Source organism: Suricata suricatta, chromosome 17 (assembly GCF_006229205.1).
Source record: "Suricata suricatta isolate VVHF042 chromosome 17, meerkat_22Aug2017_6uvM2_HiC, whole genome shotgun sequence".
NCBI lineage: Eukaryota > Metazoa > Chordata > Mammalia > Carnivora > Herpestidae > Suricata > Suricata suricatta.
In genome coordinates, this window is record NC_043716.1 from 1,858,085 (window position 1) to 1,872,305 (window position 14,221).

The 14,221-nt window shown below is 62.6% G+C and overlaps 2 protein-coding genes across 4 annotated transcripts; one reads left to right on the plus strand and one right to left on the minus strand.

Annotated features, from left to right (window-relative positions):
* The first annotated feature begins 1,807 nt into the window (after nucleotides 1-1,807).
* ACADVL (acyl-CoA dehydrogenase very long chain) lies at nucleotides 1,808-7,209 on the plus strand. 2 transcript variants are annotated; one of them, XM_029928464.1, is made up of 20 exons: nucleotides 1,808-1,952; nucleotides 2,034-2,109; nucleotides 2,375-2,440; nucleotides 2,525-2,597; nucleotides 2,690-2,754; nucleotides 3,094-3,228; nucleotides 3,651-3,795; nucleotides 4,001-4,130; nucleotides 4,232-4,357; nucleotides 4,697-4,895; nucleotides 5,051-5,155; nucleotides 5,568-5,654; nucleotides 5,739-5,801; nucleotides 5,932-6,033; nucleotides 6,106-6,203; nucleotides 6,283-6,355; nucleotides 6,441-6,513; nucleotides 6,603-6,675; nucleotides 6,766-6,841; nucleotides 6,930-7,209. In XM_029928464.1, exons 1-20 carry the CDS (start codon nucleotides 1,891-1,893, stop codon nucleotides 7,068-7,070), a joined length of 1,968 nt encoding a protein of 655 aa, XP_029784324.1. In that variant the 5' UTR covers nucleotides 1,808-1,890; the 3' UTR covers nucleotides 7,071-7,209. The 2 variants fall into 2 exon arrangements, with proteins under 2 accessions (XP_029784324.1, XP_029784325.1); XM_029928465.1 differs by lacking the exon at nucleotides 2,375-2,440.
* Nucleotides 7,210-7,281: 72 nt separating this feature from the next.
* On the minus strand, nucleotides 7,282-14,214 carry DVL2 (dishevelled segment polarity protein 2). Of its 2 annotated transcripts, none has more exons than XM_029928457.1 (15): nucleotides 13,992-14,214; nucleotides 11,854-11,923; nucleotides 11,510-11,655; nucleotides 11,316-11,413; nucleotides 11,049-11,190; nucleotides 10,874-10,964; nucleotides 10,688-10,757; nucleotides 10,460-10,599; nucleotides 10,305-10,381; nucleotides 9,815-9,882; nucleotides 9,526-9,654; nucleotides 9,312-9,443; nucleotides 8,996-9,175; nucleotides 8,399-8,614; nucleotides 7,282-8,275 (listed from the first exon to the last, which is right to left on the minus strand). In XM_029928457.1, exons 1-15 carry the CDS (start codon nucleotides 14,183-14,185, stop codon nucleotides 7,824-7,826), a joined length of 2,205 nt encoding a protein of 734 aa, XP_029784317.1. In that variant the 5' UTR covers nucleotides 14,186-14,214; the 3' UTR covers nucleotides 7,282-7,823. The 2 variants fall into 2 exon arrangements, with proteins under 2 accessions (XP_029784317.1, XP_029784316.1); XM_029928456.1 differs by having other exon boundaries at nucleotides 11,304-11,413.
* Between the last annotated feature and the right edge of the window lie 7 nt (nucleotides 14,215-14,221).

The window sequence follows — 14,221 nt, forward strand, 5'->3', positions numbered from 1 at the left end:
GAGCTCTTCAGTGCCCAAAACTGGGGCAAAGAAAAGGGGGAGCAGGAGGAAGAAGGACTACAGGCTGGGAAGAACATTCTCTGCACCCCTGACTTGGGATTCTGTCCCCCAGGGCCCCCAAGTCTTCAGTATTGGCGGCCCTGGCTCCCGAGAGAGCGGCCCCGCCTCATCCCCTTACCTGGCTCTCCAAGATAGAAGCCTCATAATAGTCCAGGATGTCTGTCACCAGAACGGAGCCGAGTTACCCTCCCCCACCCCCTGCCTCCCTCCAGGGCCACCCCTGCCACCATCTCGCCTCCTTCTGTCTCGTTAGGGAGGAGCTCCTCCAGCCAGGGCTGCTGGACTTTGATGGAGGACAGTCAGGACGACTGACCCCTGCTTGGACCAAGGGGACCTCCACGCTCCCAACCAGCCCCCAAGTTTGGGCACTGCCCTCGCAGGCCCAGGCCAGCCCTTTCCAAACATTGCCCCCTCAGAAGATTGGGGCTACTCACCCAGCAAGGCCTGGAAGAGGTCACTGTGCAGCACGGTCAGGAGGGGGGGTGCCCACCGCAATAGTGGGGGGGCCAGGAGCCAGAGGGCGGACCGGGGAGCTGGTGAAATGCAAGTGACAGAGGGTTGGAGGGTTGGGATAGGGAAGAAGGGGCCAAGACACTCACTTATCTTCCCCAGCCTGTGCCTTTTCACCCCAGATTCTATGGGAAGGTTCAGGAGAAGGGTCCCTGAATCCCAGTCCCTTCCCTCCCCCAGTTCAGCCCCCAGGCCTTTCATTTTTCACCTCTGGGTCCCTCGGACATCTCTCTCTCTTCTGTCACTTTAATCTCCCTAATCCGCAGGGTTGGAGCTGAGCTGCCTTCTCCCCACCCAGTTCCAGCTGGTGTAGCCCAAGGAGGCACTCTTATCTCCTCCTGGAGCCTCACACCCTGGCCTCTCTCCCAAGAGCCGTGTGGCTCAAAGGGACTGGGGAAGGGGACCACCCCCCGGGAGGCTCCAGCTGCCCCAAAGGAGAGGAAGCTGAGCCCAGATCGTTTCTCCAGGGTGTGTTCCCAGTGAGAATGGCAGACAGGGAGTATGAGTTACCTAAGACAACATGGCCCAGTGCTAGAGAAATGGGGGGGGGGGGCATGAGCAGCCCAAAGTTCCTCACAGGCTGCGAAACACCCAGTAGGCCAGCCGTCTAGCCTGGGCGCACGGTGTCAGGAGCAAGGGCAGACAGTGACAGCCCTTCAGGAAGGTCTCAGAGGCCCTGGAGGGGAGGCAGCGAATTGGCAGAGGGGAGGGGACGGTCCTATGGTGAAAATTCAGGTGTTTCCAAAGTCAGTGACACCTCCTAGGTCTCAGGAGAATGTGCTTGGGACACTCCTCCTGAAGCTGGAGCCCCCCACCCCACCATGCCCCTCCCTTTCGTGTTGGTGGAGACGGATTTCACAAGGGACTCCAAGGGGTCGTCTTTGCGTGCCTCGGCCTCTGGCATCTATCTTAAACTTCTTTCTTCCCTCTTCTCCCTTCCAACTCCACCTGGGAAGTCCTCCTTTCCGTCTACCCCCCATCCCTCTGGCTGCGGTCGCCTAGGATTCTCTCTCTTCCACCCTAGCCTGTCCTATCTCCCCTCCCGAGGCTCCACACTCGCGGTGGGACAAGAGGGAGGAAAGCGTTTTGGGGAGGCGGGGACATTCGGTGATCGCCCTAGGTCAACCAGAATGCGGAGGCCGAGGGGCGCGCCGGAACTACCGCTCCCGGCATGCCCCGGGGCCGGAAGCCCCGCCCACACACCCCGCGGTGCATTGTGGAGCAAGAGTCTAGAAAAGGGAGGGGGCGCCCAGACTCGGGCAGACGGGACATCGGCTCTGGGTCCGCGCTCGCAGCGGAAGCGGCCGGAGCGGTTCGAAGATGCAGGCGGCACGGATGGCCCCGATCGTGGGGCGACAGCTGCGGAGTCTAGGGGTCGGAAGGTGCGTGTCCGACAGAAGGGACTGGGCGGGGATGGCCTCGGAGTTGGGGACCGGACCGGGACTGAACTCCTCTCCCCACAGCTCGCGGCCCTGTGCGCTCCTAGGGCAGCCCCCGCTCGGCCCGGCCCGGCGACCCTATGCCAGTGGGGCGGCTCAGGTGAGTGACGGCGTCCTGGGGCGCTGTGTGCGGGAGTCAGGGTCCGCCCTGGCGTCCCCTTCCCCGCTGCCGACAGGGGTCTCCCTCTCCGCCACTGTCACCTGCCACCGAAAGTAGGGGAAAGGTCAGGCCAGGGTGCCCTGGTGATAGAATTGGGTGAAAGGCCGCCGCACTCGCCTGACGCCGACTCTCAGCTGTCCCCCTGGACTCTCCTTGGCACCTCGGAAGCCCCTTCCCCGGCCTCGCTAACTAAACGTCTCCCCAGGCGGTTCTGGAGAAGTCAGATTCCCTTCCGCCTGAGGCTTCTACCCGGGAGAAGCAGGCCAAGGCGGTAGGTGGCCCCCAGGCCGGGAGGAGCTAAGGCAGGGGCTACCCCACCGCGGCCGGCTCCCTGAAACCCCCTCTCCCTACGCAGGAATCGAAGTCCTTCGCTGCGGGCATGTTCCTGGGCCAGCTCACCACTGAGCAGGTGTTCCCTTACCCATCTGGTAAGGACCAGTCACGGCTGAGGGTGGGGCAGGGCAGCTTCCCTTGACCACCAGGGTGGCCTGACTGGTCTGTCCGTCCCCACCCCCAACAGTGCTCAACGAAGAGCAGACTCAATTTCTCAAAGAGCTGGTAGGGCCTGTGTCCCGCTTCTTTGAGGTGAGGAATGGCAGGGCGTGGGGGCAGGAGTGATGGATGGCTTGGTCCCTGATGGCTGGGAGAGGTACGCTGCAGTTTAAAAGGAGCTTGGAGGCGCCAGGTGACTCAGTTGGGCACCCAGCTCTTGGTCTTGGTTCTGGTCTTATCTCAGCTCGTGAGTCCTGGGCGCACCTCAGGATCTGAGCTGATGCATAGACCCTGCTTGGGAGTCTCCTTCCCTGTCCTTGTCCCTCCCCTGCCTGCTCTCTCGCAAAAAAAAAATAAGCTTAAGAACATTTTGGGAAAGAGAAAAAGAAAAAGAAAAGGGTGCTGGATGCAGCCTGTGCCCTCCCTCCCCAGGAGGTCAACGACCCCGCCAAGAACGACATGATGGAGAAGGTGGAGGAGACCACGATGCAGGGTCTCAAGGAGCTGGGGGCCTTTGGTTTGCAGGTGCCCAGCGAACTGGGCGGCGTGGGCCTCTGTAACACCCAGGTGAGGGAGCCCCCTCGCTCACCGGCAGCAGCACCCTGTCTCCCCCAGCTGCGTTGTGATTCAGCTCCTTTCTCACTCCACCCAAGGCCCAGGGCCACCAAGCACCTGCCCTTGTTGACCCCCCCCCCCCCGCCCCCGGGCTGCCCAGGCCGCTCCAAACAGAACACCACATGGGGTGTTCTGGGCCCTTTGGGGCCCTGGCTTTTCCCAGGCTCACGGATCCTAATGGCAGGGCCTGACCATAGTGTAGGAAGTCTGTCCCAAGAGCTGGGCTGACACCAGCACTCCTCCCCGCCATGGCCCCATTTTGTCCCTCTGCTCACAGCGTGGGGCTGCCCAGGTCAGGCCCGCCCTGTTGCCCACATTTTCCTGCTAAGGCCCCAAACTGCCAGTAATACCCCGCATGCCGCCTTTCCCCACAGTATGCCCGCCTGGTGGAGCTCGTGGGTGCTCATGACCTTGGTGTGGGCATCACCCTGGGGGCCCATCAGAGCATTGGCTTCAAAGGCATCCTGCTGTTTGGCACAAAGGCTCAGAAAGAAAAATACCTCCCCAAACTGGCATCTGGTGAGGCAGCCCCGAGAGACCCAGGGACTGGGGGCATCGTGGGCCACTGGGTCAGCCAGGCGGGGGGGCTGTGGGACAGCGCTGGTCAGGAAACGTGAAGGTGTTGCTAGAGACATTAAGGGGGAGCTGCCTGTGTGCTGGGGGGGGGAGCGAGGGGCTTCCGATGCCCCTCAGGACCCAGCTTAAAGGCACTCTCTCCCTCCAGGGGAGACCATAGCTGCTTTCTGCCTAACGGAGCCCTCCAGCGGCTCGGACGCGGCCTCCGTCCGGAGTTCGGCGGTGCCCAGCCCCTGTGGGAAGTATTATACTCTCAACGGAAGCAAGATTTGGATCAGGCAATCTTCTTCCCATCTCCCTCGCTCCTTCCACCCCTCCCCAGTTCCCAGCCCCCACTGCTCCACCCACCGCACCCTGACTGCCCCTCCCTTTCCCACAGCAACGGGGGCCTGGCGGATATCTTCACGGTCTTTGCCAAGACCCCGGTCAAAGATGCGGCCACGGGGACCGTGAAACACAAAATCACCGCTTTTGTGGTGGAGCGGAGCTTCGGAGGCGTTACCCAGTGAGTGGGTTTGGGAAGCAAGGGAAAGGTCAAGCCAGGCTTGGGGGCACTGAGGTTCAGAGCAGATGGCATTACAGGCTACCCCGGGGATGTGTGCCAAGCCCAAAGGAGGTAGATGGTATTGTTCTCCCGGGGACTAGTCTGCACTGAATTGTCACAGAGCTTCGGCTCCCGCAGCCGGCGTGCCCAGCATCTGGCCGGCTGGACGCGGGGCGGCCTTCCCCCTGGGCCAGCAGGGACTGTTCCCGGGCCCATGTCATTCCTTCTTGGCTGGTACCGGACCCCCCCCCCCGCCCACCTGTTGAGCATGCCTGTCTTATCCACCCTGCCCCATCACAGCGGGCCCCCTGAGAAGAAGATGGGCATCAAGGCCTCGAACACGGCGGAGGTGTACTTTGACGGAGTACGGGTGCCTGCGGAGAATGTGCTGGGCGAGGTGGGGGGTGGCTTCAAGGTCGCCATGCACATTCTCAACAATGGAAGGTTCGGCATGGCCGCTGCCCTCGCGGGCACCATGAAGGGCATCATTGCTAAGGCGGTGAGTGCCATGCCTGGAGAGAAGTCACCATCCCCGTTCCTGTGTGGCCCTGTCCCCTTGCAAGCTCTCCGTCCCCCAGAAACCCCTCCCATGCCAGGGGACGGGGGGGGGGGGCACTAGCTTAACCACAGGGGGACCCGTGTTCCTTCCTCCAGGTGGATCATGCTACGAATCGTACCCAGTTTGGGGATAAAATTCACAACTTTGGGGTGATCCAGGAGAAGCTGGCCCGGATGGCTGTGCTGCACTATGTGACTGAGGTGAAGCCCCCCCCCCCCGCCCCCACTGCAGCCCTGGGGCCGCTTCCCACGTCGGTGGGGCCGAGACCCCCAGCAGCACCTGGGGCAGTGGGTCTCCAGCTTCACACCAATGCCCTAGGGGATGCGGGGAGGCACGGTCAGCTCAGCGCTGGAGGGGGCAGCCGTTCAGTCCCAGAAATTGCTCAAGGTTATTCTGCCTGCAGCCCCCTCCTTACCTCTTCACCCCCCTCGAAGTCATCAGATGCCTAGAAGCCCCCGATGAACGGACTCGGGGGGCCCAGTGTTTCCCCCTGCCTGACAGGCAGAGCTAGAAGCGAAGGCAAGGGCCACAGGCAGCTGGGGCAGGTGTGGGCGGTCAGGTAGAGTCTGACGCACTGCTTTTCCTTCCCGGGTCCCAACCCCGCAACATCAGTCCATGGCGTACATGGTGAGCGCCAACATGGACCAGGGATCCACGGACTTCCAGATAGAGGCCGCCATCAGCAAGATCTTTGGCTCGGTGAGATCCCAGGCCCGCACGGCGGGAGTTCCCCGTGTGGCAGCTTCGCTCCAAGACCCGTCTTATGTGGTTCTCTCTCCCCAGGAGGCAGCCTGGAAGGTGACCGATGAGTGCATCCAGGTCATGGGCGGCATGGGCTTCATGAAGGTACAGGCTGGCTCTGTGCCCAGGGCTGCCTCGCCAGGATGGCAGGCGGGTGGGCGGGCGCATCTCTGCAGGGGTGGCAGGCGGGCGGGTGCGTCCTGGCAGCAGCATGTGCTCTGCCTTCCGGGAACAGGAGCCTGGGGTGGAGCGTGTTCTCCGAGACCTTCGCATCTTCCGGATCTTCGAGGGGACAAATGACATTCTCCGGCTGTTTGTGGCTCTGCAAGGCTGTATGGTAAGAGGGAACGGGGTCTGGGGAGGCAGTGGGGAGAACATGTTCTGAGCCCTGGGCCCTCTCCCCACACAGGGCAAAGGAAAGGAACTCTCTGGACTCGGCGATGCTCTAAAGAATCCTTTTGGGAACGCTGGCCTTCTCTTGGGAGAGGCAGGCAAACAGCTGAGGAGGTCAGCGCAGGGGCGAGGCAGGGCGGCGCGGGCAGGGGTGTGGGGCGCCACGAACCCGGCACTCTCCCCATCCTCTCAGGCGGGCAGGGCTAGGCAGTGGCCTGAGTCTCAGCGGCGTCATCCACCAGGAGCTGACCCGCAGCGGGGCGCTGGTGAGTGGCCAGGTGGCACAGACGGGGTGGCGGGGGCCCCCTGCGGCCGGGCTCCCCCTGAGCCTGGCGTCTCCTCTCGGTGCAGGCAGTGCAGGCCCTGGAGCAGTTCGCCGCCGTGGTGGAGGCCAAGCTGATAAAACACAAGAAGGGGATCGTCAGTGAGTGAGACCCAGCCCTTCCCTCCCCGCCCGGCCTTTCCTCCCCCTCTGGCGACCACTCACCTCCCGTGATCCCATGTACCTGACAGATGAACAGTTTGTGCTGCAGCGTCTGGCAGACAGTGCCATTGACCTCTACGCCATGGTGGTGGTGCTGTCCAGGTGAGGAGGTGAAGGGGGGAGGCCTGAGCTGCAGGGGACCCAGCCCCAGGGCTCCCAGAGCAGACTTGGGGTCTCCTTCCTTCGCACCAGGGCCTCGAGATCCCTGAGTGAGGGCCACCCCACGGCCCAGCACGAGAAGATGCTCTGTGACAGCTGGTGTATCGAGGTAAGGCTCGGGGTCACCGGGCACGCGGGGGTGCCGGGGCGCGCGGGGGGCCGGGGCGCGCGGGCCTGGACATCTGCGCTGTCCCCAGGCCGCGGCGCGGGTCCGGGAGACCATGACGGCCTTGCAGTCCGACCCACAGCAGCAGGAGCTCTTCCGCAACTTCAAGAGCATCTCCAAGGCCTTGGTGGAGCGAGGCGGCGTGGTCCCCAGCAACCCCCTGGGCTTCTGAGCGCTCCCCGCCTTCTGCCCGAACCTGAATGTGCCTTTTTCCTCGAGCCAAAGCCCATCTCCCTCGGCCTGCCTTAAGGTGGGCCTGGCTCTCGGAGGCGCCCTGCCTGTGTCTCATCAGTAAATGTTCTCACAAGCCATGCCTCGCTGCTGCCTCTGGCCTCTCCCTCGCCGCCTGCCTCCCTCCCAAAGAAAGGAGCCAGAGGCGTGGGGAGTTTGCCCCTATTGCTTTATTTGGTGATTTATACAAGTGACTAAATAAATAAAGTAACAAAAGCAGCTACACGGGCCCCCAAGACCGAACACCCCAGCTTCCGCTGCTGTCTAGGGTGCCCAGGCCTTCCTCCTCCCAGGGTACCGCTGGCCACCCCCACCCTGCACAGGACAGAGCTGGACGGTCAGAGGAGGAGGTCACATTTCGGGGTTAGGAGAGGCCCGGGAGACAGGGATTCTTCATATAAAAAGAGAAACATCTACTAAAAAAATAATCCAAAAAACATACGGAAGTCTACTTCAACTGCCCCCCCCCCGAAAAGGCTTACAAAAACAGTAAAGCTAAAAATAACCAAAGGTCCCTTGTGCACCCCCGGAGAGAAAGGGCAGGAACCAGGCACCACTGGTGAGAGTCACAGGGGCGACCGACTCCCAGCAGCCCACGGGCTGGGCTGAGCCGGCCGGAGGAGTGACAGGCACGTGACTGATGAGACCCCTGTCACGGGACAGGGCACTGAGCGGACAGGCCCCGGGGTGAGCGCTACATAACGTCCACAAAGAACTCGCTGGGGTTGCCCATAGCCATGTGGAAGCTCTGGCGGCTGGCAGTCAGCTCTGGGGGCACAGAGCCCAGGTCTCTGACCGGAGGGGCCCCAGGCGGCTGCACGGCCGGTGGCACAGGGGGTGGGGGCGGGGGCACCATGACCACCATCATGGGGTTATAGGGGAGGGCCATGCCAGGGGGCGGGCCATACGGATGGAGCCCAGGGTGCGCCCGGAGATTGGGTGCACCCCCCGAAGAGCCTCTGGAAGGGGGCGGGCCCCCATCACTAGCCCCACCAGGGTCCCCGCCCCGCCGAAGGCTGGCGGCCCCCCGGGTGGAGGGCTCAGACTCACTGCCGCTGCCGGACTTGGACTCAGGGGCCCGCTCCTCGGGCCTCCCCGTACGCCCTGCCCCCCCATCGCTCCGGGTCGACCCACTGCTCCGGCTCCCTGTTGGGTGGAGGGGATGGGGCCCACTGAGCCCAGTGGTCCTGGGCTGCCCTGGCCCCTCCTCCCTGTTCTCCCCTGCCCGTCCCAGGACACCAGCCGTGCTGGTTGCTGGCGGTGACTTACCCTCGCTGTGCTGGCTGCTGGCGCTGCCCCCGCCGTAGGTGTAGGATGAGAGCTCGTGGTAGGGTGGCGGCTGGGGGCTGTAGGGGTGCGGAGCCGGGTACTGGTAGGGGAAGGTGGGCAGCAGGGGCCAGGGGGTCGCCCCGGGCAGAGGAGCCAAGGTGTCCTGGTCCGAGGCCCCGCTGGAGCCGTCATCATTCAGGGACAGATTGACCAGGTCTGGAGAGTGACACAGGGGACCGGGGTTACTGCTTCAAGTGGGTGGGACACGAAGATATGAAACAGAGGGAACCAGACACTTTCCCCAGAAATGTCCACGATGGGGGTGGAGGTGAGGATCTCTGACAGGGAACTCCCACCCCCTCCGCTGCCTTCCGGGCAGAATTCACCCAGGCCCCAGTCCCACGCTCCTTAGACTCTCTGGAGACTCCGCTCCCGAGCACACACAGCCTTGTGCCTGGGGCACAGCTTGAGCAGCAGGGCACGAGCGGACGTTAGCCGCGCAGGGCCCAGCGTAGGACACGCACGCTGCCCAAGCGACCACTGGGGCCCTGGCTGGCTTTGGGGTGAAGGCGTGGGGCTGGGGGAGGGGGCACTTACAGCTCTCACAGCCGCCGCTGAGGTCCCCGAAGACGTAGTAGCACTGCTCGGAGAAGGTGATCTTGTTCACGGTGTGTCGGATGAGGCCGGCCTTGAGCAGCCCACTGGCGTATTTGCGGGCCTCCCGCCGCTCAGGGAAGCCTTCCACATGATGGTAAAGCCAGTCAACCATGTCCGAGCCTGGGGGCGCACGCAGCAGAAAAGGCACTCAGGTTCTCCTCTCGGACTCCTGCCTCCCCCCTGCCTGGGCCCTTCCCAGCCTTCGCCGCCTGCTCCTCCCACCTTCCGGCACCACCCGCCCAGGGCCCAGACCTACCTAGGAAGGCGTTAGGGATGGTGATCTTGAGCCACATGCGGTCCCGAACTTCCAGTCCAGACTCAGGAGCTGCCATGGCCTTGGTCACAGATGCCATGTCCGTGTGGATGGAGAGACCCCGCCCCTCACAGCCTGTCAGAGAGATGAGGCGGCGAGGGTAGGGCCCAAGCCCTGGGGAGAGGCCTTCCGGGGGAGAGCAGGGCTGGGAGCTCACCGTCAGGCAAAGAGGACCCCGACGTCATGGTGCTCATGGATGAGGAGCCCGGATAGGCCGGGAAGGTGCCCGTCAGCGCAGCAGAGTGGGACACCCAGGCGGCGGGGTCGATGGGCTGGATGGGCTCGTCTGGCACAGAGAAGGCCCCCTGAGACAGAGTTTCTCCGGCCCTCCTCCCAGCCCGCCTCCGTCCTGCCCCTACCCCCCCCCCCATCACCTCACCTGGAGCCCCACCCCCAGCCCCTGCCCTCCCGCTCTGGCTGCCACAGACTGTCCCAGCGGCACTCACTGCGAGGAAGGGTGAAGTAGGCCTGGGGAGACGGATCCCAGCACTTGGCCACGGTCAGCACGATGGGGCTGTGGGGCGGGGAGAAGCGGTCAGGCAGGGGTGGCTGGCAAGGCCTTAGGCGTGCGGGCCTGGAACTAGCGGGCTTAAGGACAGGATGGGAAAAGACCGCAGACATGGCGGGGCCAGAGGGACCCGCTCTAGAAATATTGCTGAGTGATGCCAGGCCCACCAGGAGCAAGTCAGAGTGTGCATGCATGAGGTGGGGGGACCGAGTGGAGCAGGGACAGCAAGGCAGAAGAGCAATGCCCCCAAGGAGACCGAGGACAGGGACATCGGAGGCGCTGGCCACCTTCTAGGCCACGGTCCAGGCAGGGCTCACGCGGGCACCCCGTGCTCCACGCTTACTTGCCAGGGCACCCGTTTCTGCCTGGCGCTCTCGAGAGGTGTGTGACGTCACGCCCCCACGAACTGAGAGGCGCCCAGGGCTCACCCCGGCCTGTGCACGATGTCCCGCAGCACCCGCACCGCGTCGTCGTTGCTCATGTTCTCGAAGTTCACATCGTTCACCTGGAAGCCGGGCCAGCAGGTCAGAAGCCGCTGGGGCCCCGTCCCCCCGCCACCCCCGAGCCCCCAGGCCCAGCGCACCTGCAGCAGCATGTCGCCTGGCTCGATGCGCCCGTCAGCCGCCACGGCGCCCCCCTTCATGATGGAGCCGATGTAGATGCCCCCGTCACCCCGCTCGTTGCTCTGGCCCACGATGGAGATGCCCAGGAAGTTGTACTTCTCTGCGGAGGGGGTGCGGGTGACTGGGGGCAGCCCGCCACGCGCCCCCAGCCCCCCGCAGACCCAGCCCCCCGCCCGGGCTCCCCGTACCCATGTTAAGCGTGACCGTGATGATGTTGAGGGACATGGTGGAGTCGGTGACACTGCTGAAGGACGAGGCCTGTCGGGGAAACAGGAGGAGCGGCACTGCCTCAGACGACTCAGGGACGGGCCCCGGGGGGCTGGCTCCCTGTGCCCTCGCACCCCCCGCGCCAAGGCCTGCGGGAGCCCCCTCACCCTCTCCAGGCGGGGTGGCCGCTGCTTCCGCCGCCGCCGGTGGCGCTTCAGGAGGCGGGACGCACTGCTCTGCTCTGTGGAGCTGCTGAACCTGCCGGAGTGAGGCCGAGGTGGTGATGGGGGGGGGAGATAAGGAGGGGAGGGAGGAGGGGAGGGAGGAGGGATGGGGCCCCACCTGCTCATGGTGTCCTCATCTTCCGAGTCGCCCAGGCTGGTGCTCTCCAGCTCGCTGGTCATGAGCGTCGAGGCGCTCTCGTAGCCAGCCAAGTGGCGCTCCAGCCTTGAGGGGCCACCTCCGCCAGGCCTGTGGGCCCCCGCTGAGCACAAACAGGAACCTCAGGAAGCCGGTCCCCCAACTCCCACCCCTGACCCCTGCCACTGCCCTGCCCGGGCTCCCAGAGGACCCAGCCTCGGGGCCCACCCCCCTCACCGCCGTGCTCACTGCTGTCTCTCCTGCGAGGCCGGTCCCGCCGCAGAGACACCACCGACTCGGTCTCCGTCTCGGGATCCAGGTTTTCCCGGCTGCTGGACACGTTAGGGCTGGATGGGGAGAGATGGTTCGCAGCCCGCATCAGTGGGGGAGGGGCTCCACTTCCTCAACTCCCTCCCCTGAGCTCAAGGATTCCCAAGACTCACTGGAAGGATGGAGGCCTGGAATCCCCGATACCACTGGTCCTCTCTGGTGGCAAAGGGGGTAACGGTGGCGGTGGTGGCGCCAGCTCAGTCCGAGGCTCGTGGGCTGCAGGAGCCATCTCTGGTTGGGGGTTATCTGATGACACCAGCTGGAAAAATGCAAGACCGAAACCGGGAAGTGAGGCACCCAAGGTGGGGGAGACGGCAAAGGGACTGGGTCTGAGCGAGGACGGGGCTTGGGACAAGCACAGAGGGAGCAGGAGCAAGCAGTACAGGCCCCAGAGAAGGGCCAACAGACACAGCAAGGCTCAGAGCACCCGGGGGTGCGAGAGGGACAGGGCACTCACCCAGGACACCACCCTTCCGTTGAAGCAGGGGAGGTGCGCGTTGTCATCTGAAATTTCCTCCTTCACCACCCTGCCGAGAGGCGGCACAAAGGCTGGTAAGACTGGCCTCGCTCCCCCTGCCCCCACGCACCCCTATTCAAGGCCCCTGACCTGCATCCACAGAGCTCAGGGCCGGGGAGGGAGGCAACTTTCTGGAGCCCTGATGGAGTCCACTTCCCTAACACCGAAAACACTTCACTCACACACCTACGGGGTCTCCACGTTCTCTCCCTTTCCTTCCTTCTCTCCCCAACTCATCCTCGGGGCTCAGTGCTGCTCCAAAGATTTCTTGGAATCTGCTTCAGACTTCTCACTCGGATCTCAGAGACAGTCCTGTCCCCCCGGGTTACCCCAGCTGCCCTACAGGTAGGTCTGTCTGACCTTAGGAATCTGGCCGGCACCTCCCCCAACCCGCACCCTGCTCTTCACACCGTGTCCCCAAAACCTTTGGCCCTAAGTCTCTAGTCTCATGTTTTCCTTACTGCTCTCTCCCTCCCTCCCAGAGAGCTACCCAAATGTGCCATTTTTCCCCACATAAAAATACCCATTACACCAAAAATGACACCTCCTCGCTAGGCCAGGGCTCCCCGCCAAGGAGAGGCAAAGCGCAGCTCTGAGCCGCTCCCCCGGCCCCCCGTGTCTCCCTGGCACAGGACTCTGCCCCAAGCAATCTGCCCTGCCCGACAGACCCCAAAGCCCGGCCTCGGGGTGCGCAGGGCTGGCTCCTTCTCACCCACCACGTGAGATCACCGACACCTGTTGTGTCCAGCACCGTGTCCTGGCCACACAGCAAAAGACCTGATGCTTCTTAAGTGTTGAGAAACGTTTGTTGAATAAACAAATGAACTACAAGACTCTGCCCTGGACAGATTCTTCATCCGACATCACTGTAAGGTCACTTACGGACAGATCAGACTCGATACTATTACCGACAATTCCAATTTACTGAAAGACGACTGTGTACCACATACCTACGCTAGACTTTTTATGTTAGTTACATCAACCTCACAGAAGAACCTTAATTTAAATCCCAGATAATTCCGGGGCGCCTGGGTGGCTCAGCCGGTTGAGCATCCAACTTCCGCTCAGACCATGATCCCACCGTTGGTGAGTTCGAGCTCCACACGGGGCACAGAGCCTGCTTCAGATCCCGTCCCCGGTCTCTCTGCCCCTCCCCCATGTGCTCCTTCTCTCTCTCAAAAAAAAAAAAAAACCCCATAAAAAATAAATCCTGGGTGACTCCCAAGATAATACCACGTTCCCGTATCTAACAGCCTTTCTCAATAGAAGGCAGTGTGCCGAATCTAAGCCAGCCAGCCTTTAACAGCTTTAAACACACAAAAGCACTTGCTGTGTATTAAAAATCCTAGTCTGGCCCAGAGTGACCCAAATCACTCCGGGATACCCGATACATTTTAGAAACAGCCCCGAAAGTTCTCACATGCAGCTGTCTGTACTTACACTGACCCCAAAAGCCCTGTCTGTCCCTGTGCTGAGATTCGATCAAAACCAACCCCCAACAGAAACTAACATCACCCAGTACAACTCAGTAGAGACCAGAGTGGCCCAAGTTTTTCCCCAATAGCCTAATGTACTCCAAGCCAGCCTAGAACACCCCAGTACAGCATTCTCTCCATTAGTACATACCAGAACGTCCCCAAACAATCCTGTCTGCTCTAATATGGCCCAAGATGTCCCAAACTGTCCCAAAACAATCCAATCCAACCTATATCTGAAGATTCCACGACATCCCTCCTAGCCTGTGTGCCGGCAGGACCGCTCGGAATGCAGCACGGGGGAATTCAGAATATCTCCGAATAAAAGCAGTGTGTGCCCCTCTATTCCAGGATAGCCTAATCTCCCCTAATCTGGTTTAGCACAGCCCAATTTGTCGTTCCACAGCGCCGATCGCCTCAACCTGTCCAAGCATAACCTTGCCGGTCCTGGGATAGGCAATCTAACCCCAGCCCAATACAATCTGCTCTACTAGAGGCCAGAAAACCCCAGTACGGCCCAGAGCAGACCTGTGCCCCTCAGTATTGCCCAATCCACGCCAGCACGGTTCCCCGGATCGTCTGCAATCTAGGCCTCGCGCTCACCCGAAATCCTGATCCATAGACTTGAAAAAGTACTTAGCGCCCGCGGGCCGCTGCAGGACGCTCTTGAAATCGCCTAGGGTGATGCGCTCGGCGGGGACGGGGATCTTCACCAGGTACGGGGTCTCTTCTTCATCCAGGTGGTAAATCACCTTCGTCTCCCCGACACCACCGCCCCCCGCGCCGCTGCCCGCCATGGTCTCGCCCGCGCGCTCCCGGGCTCCGCCGCCCAC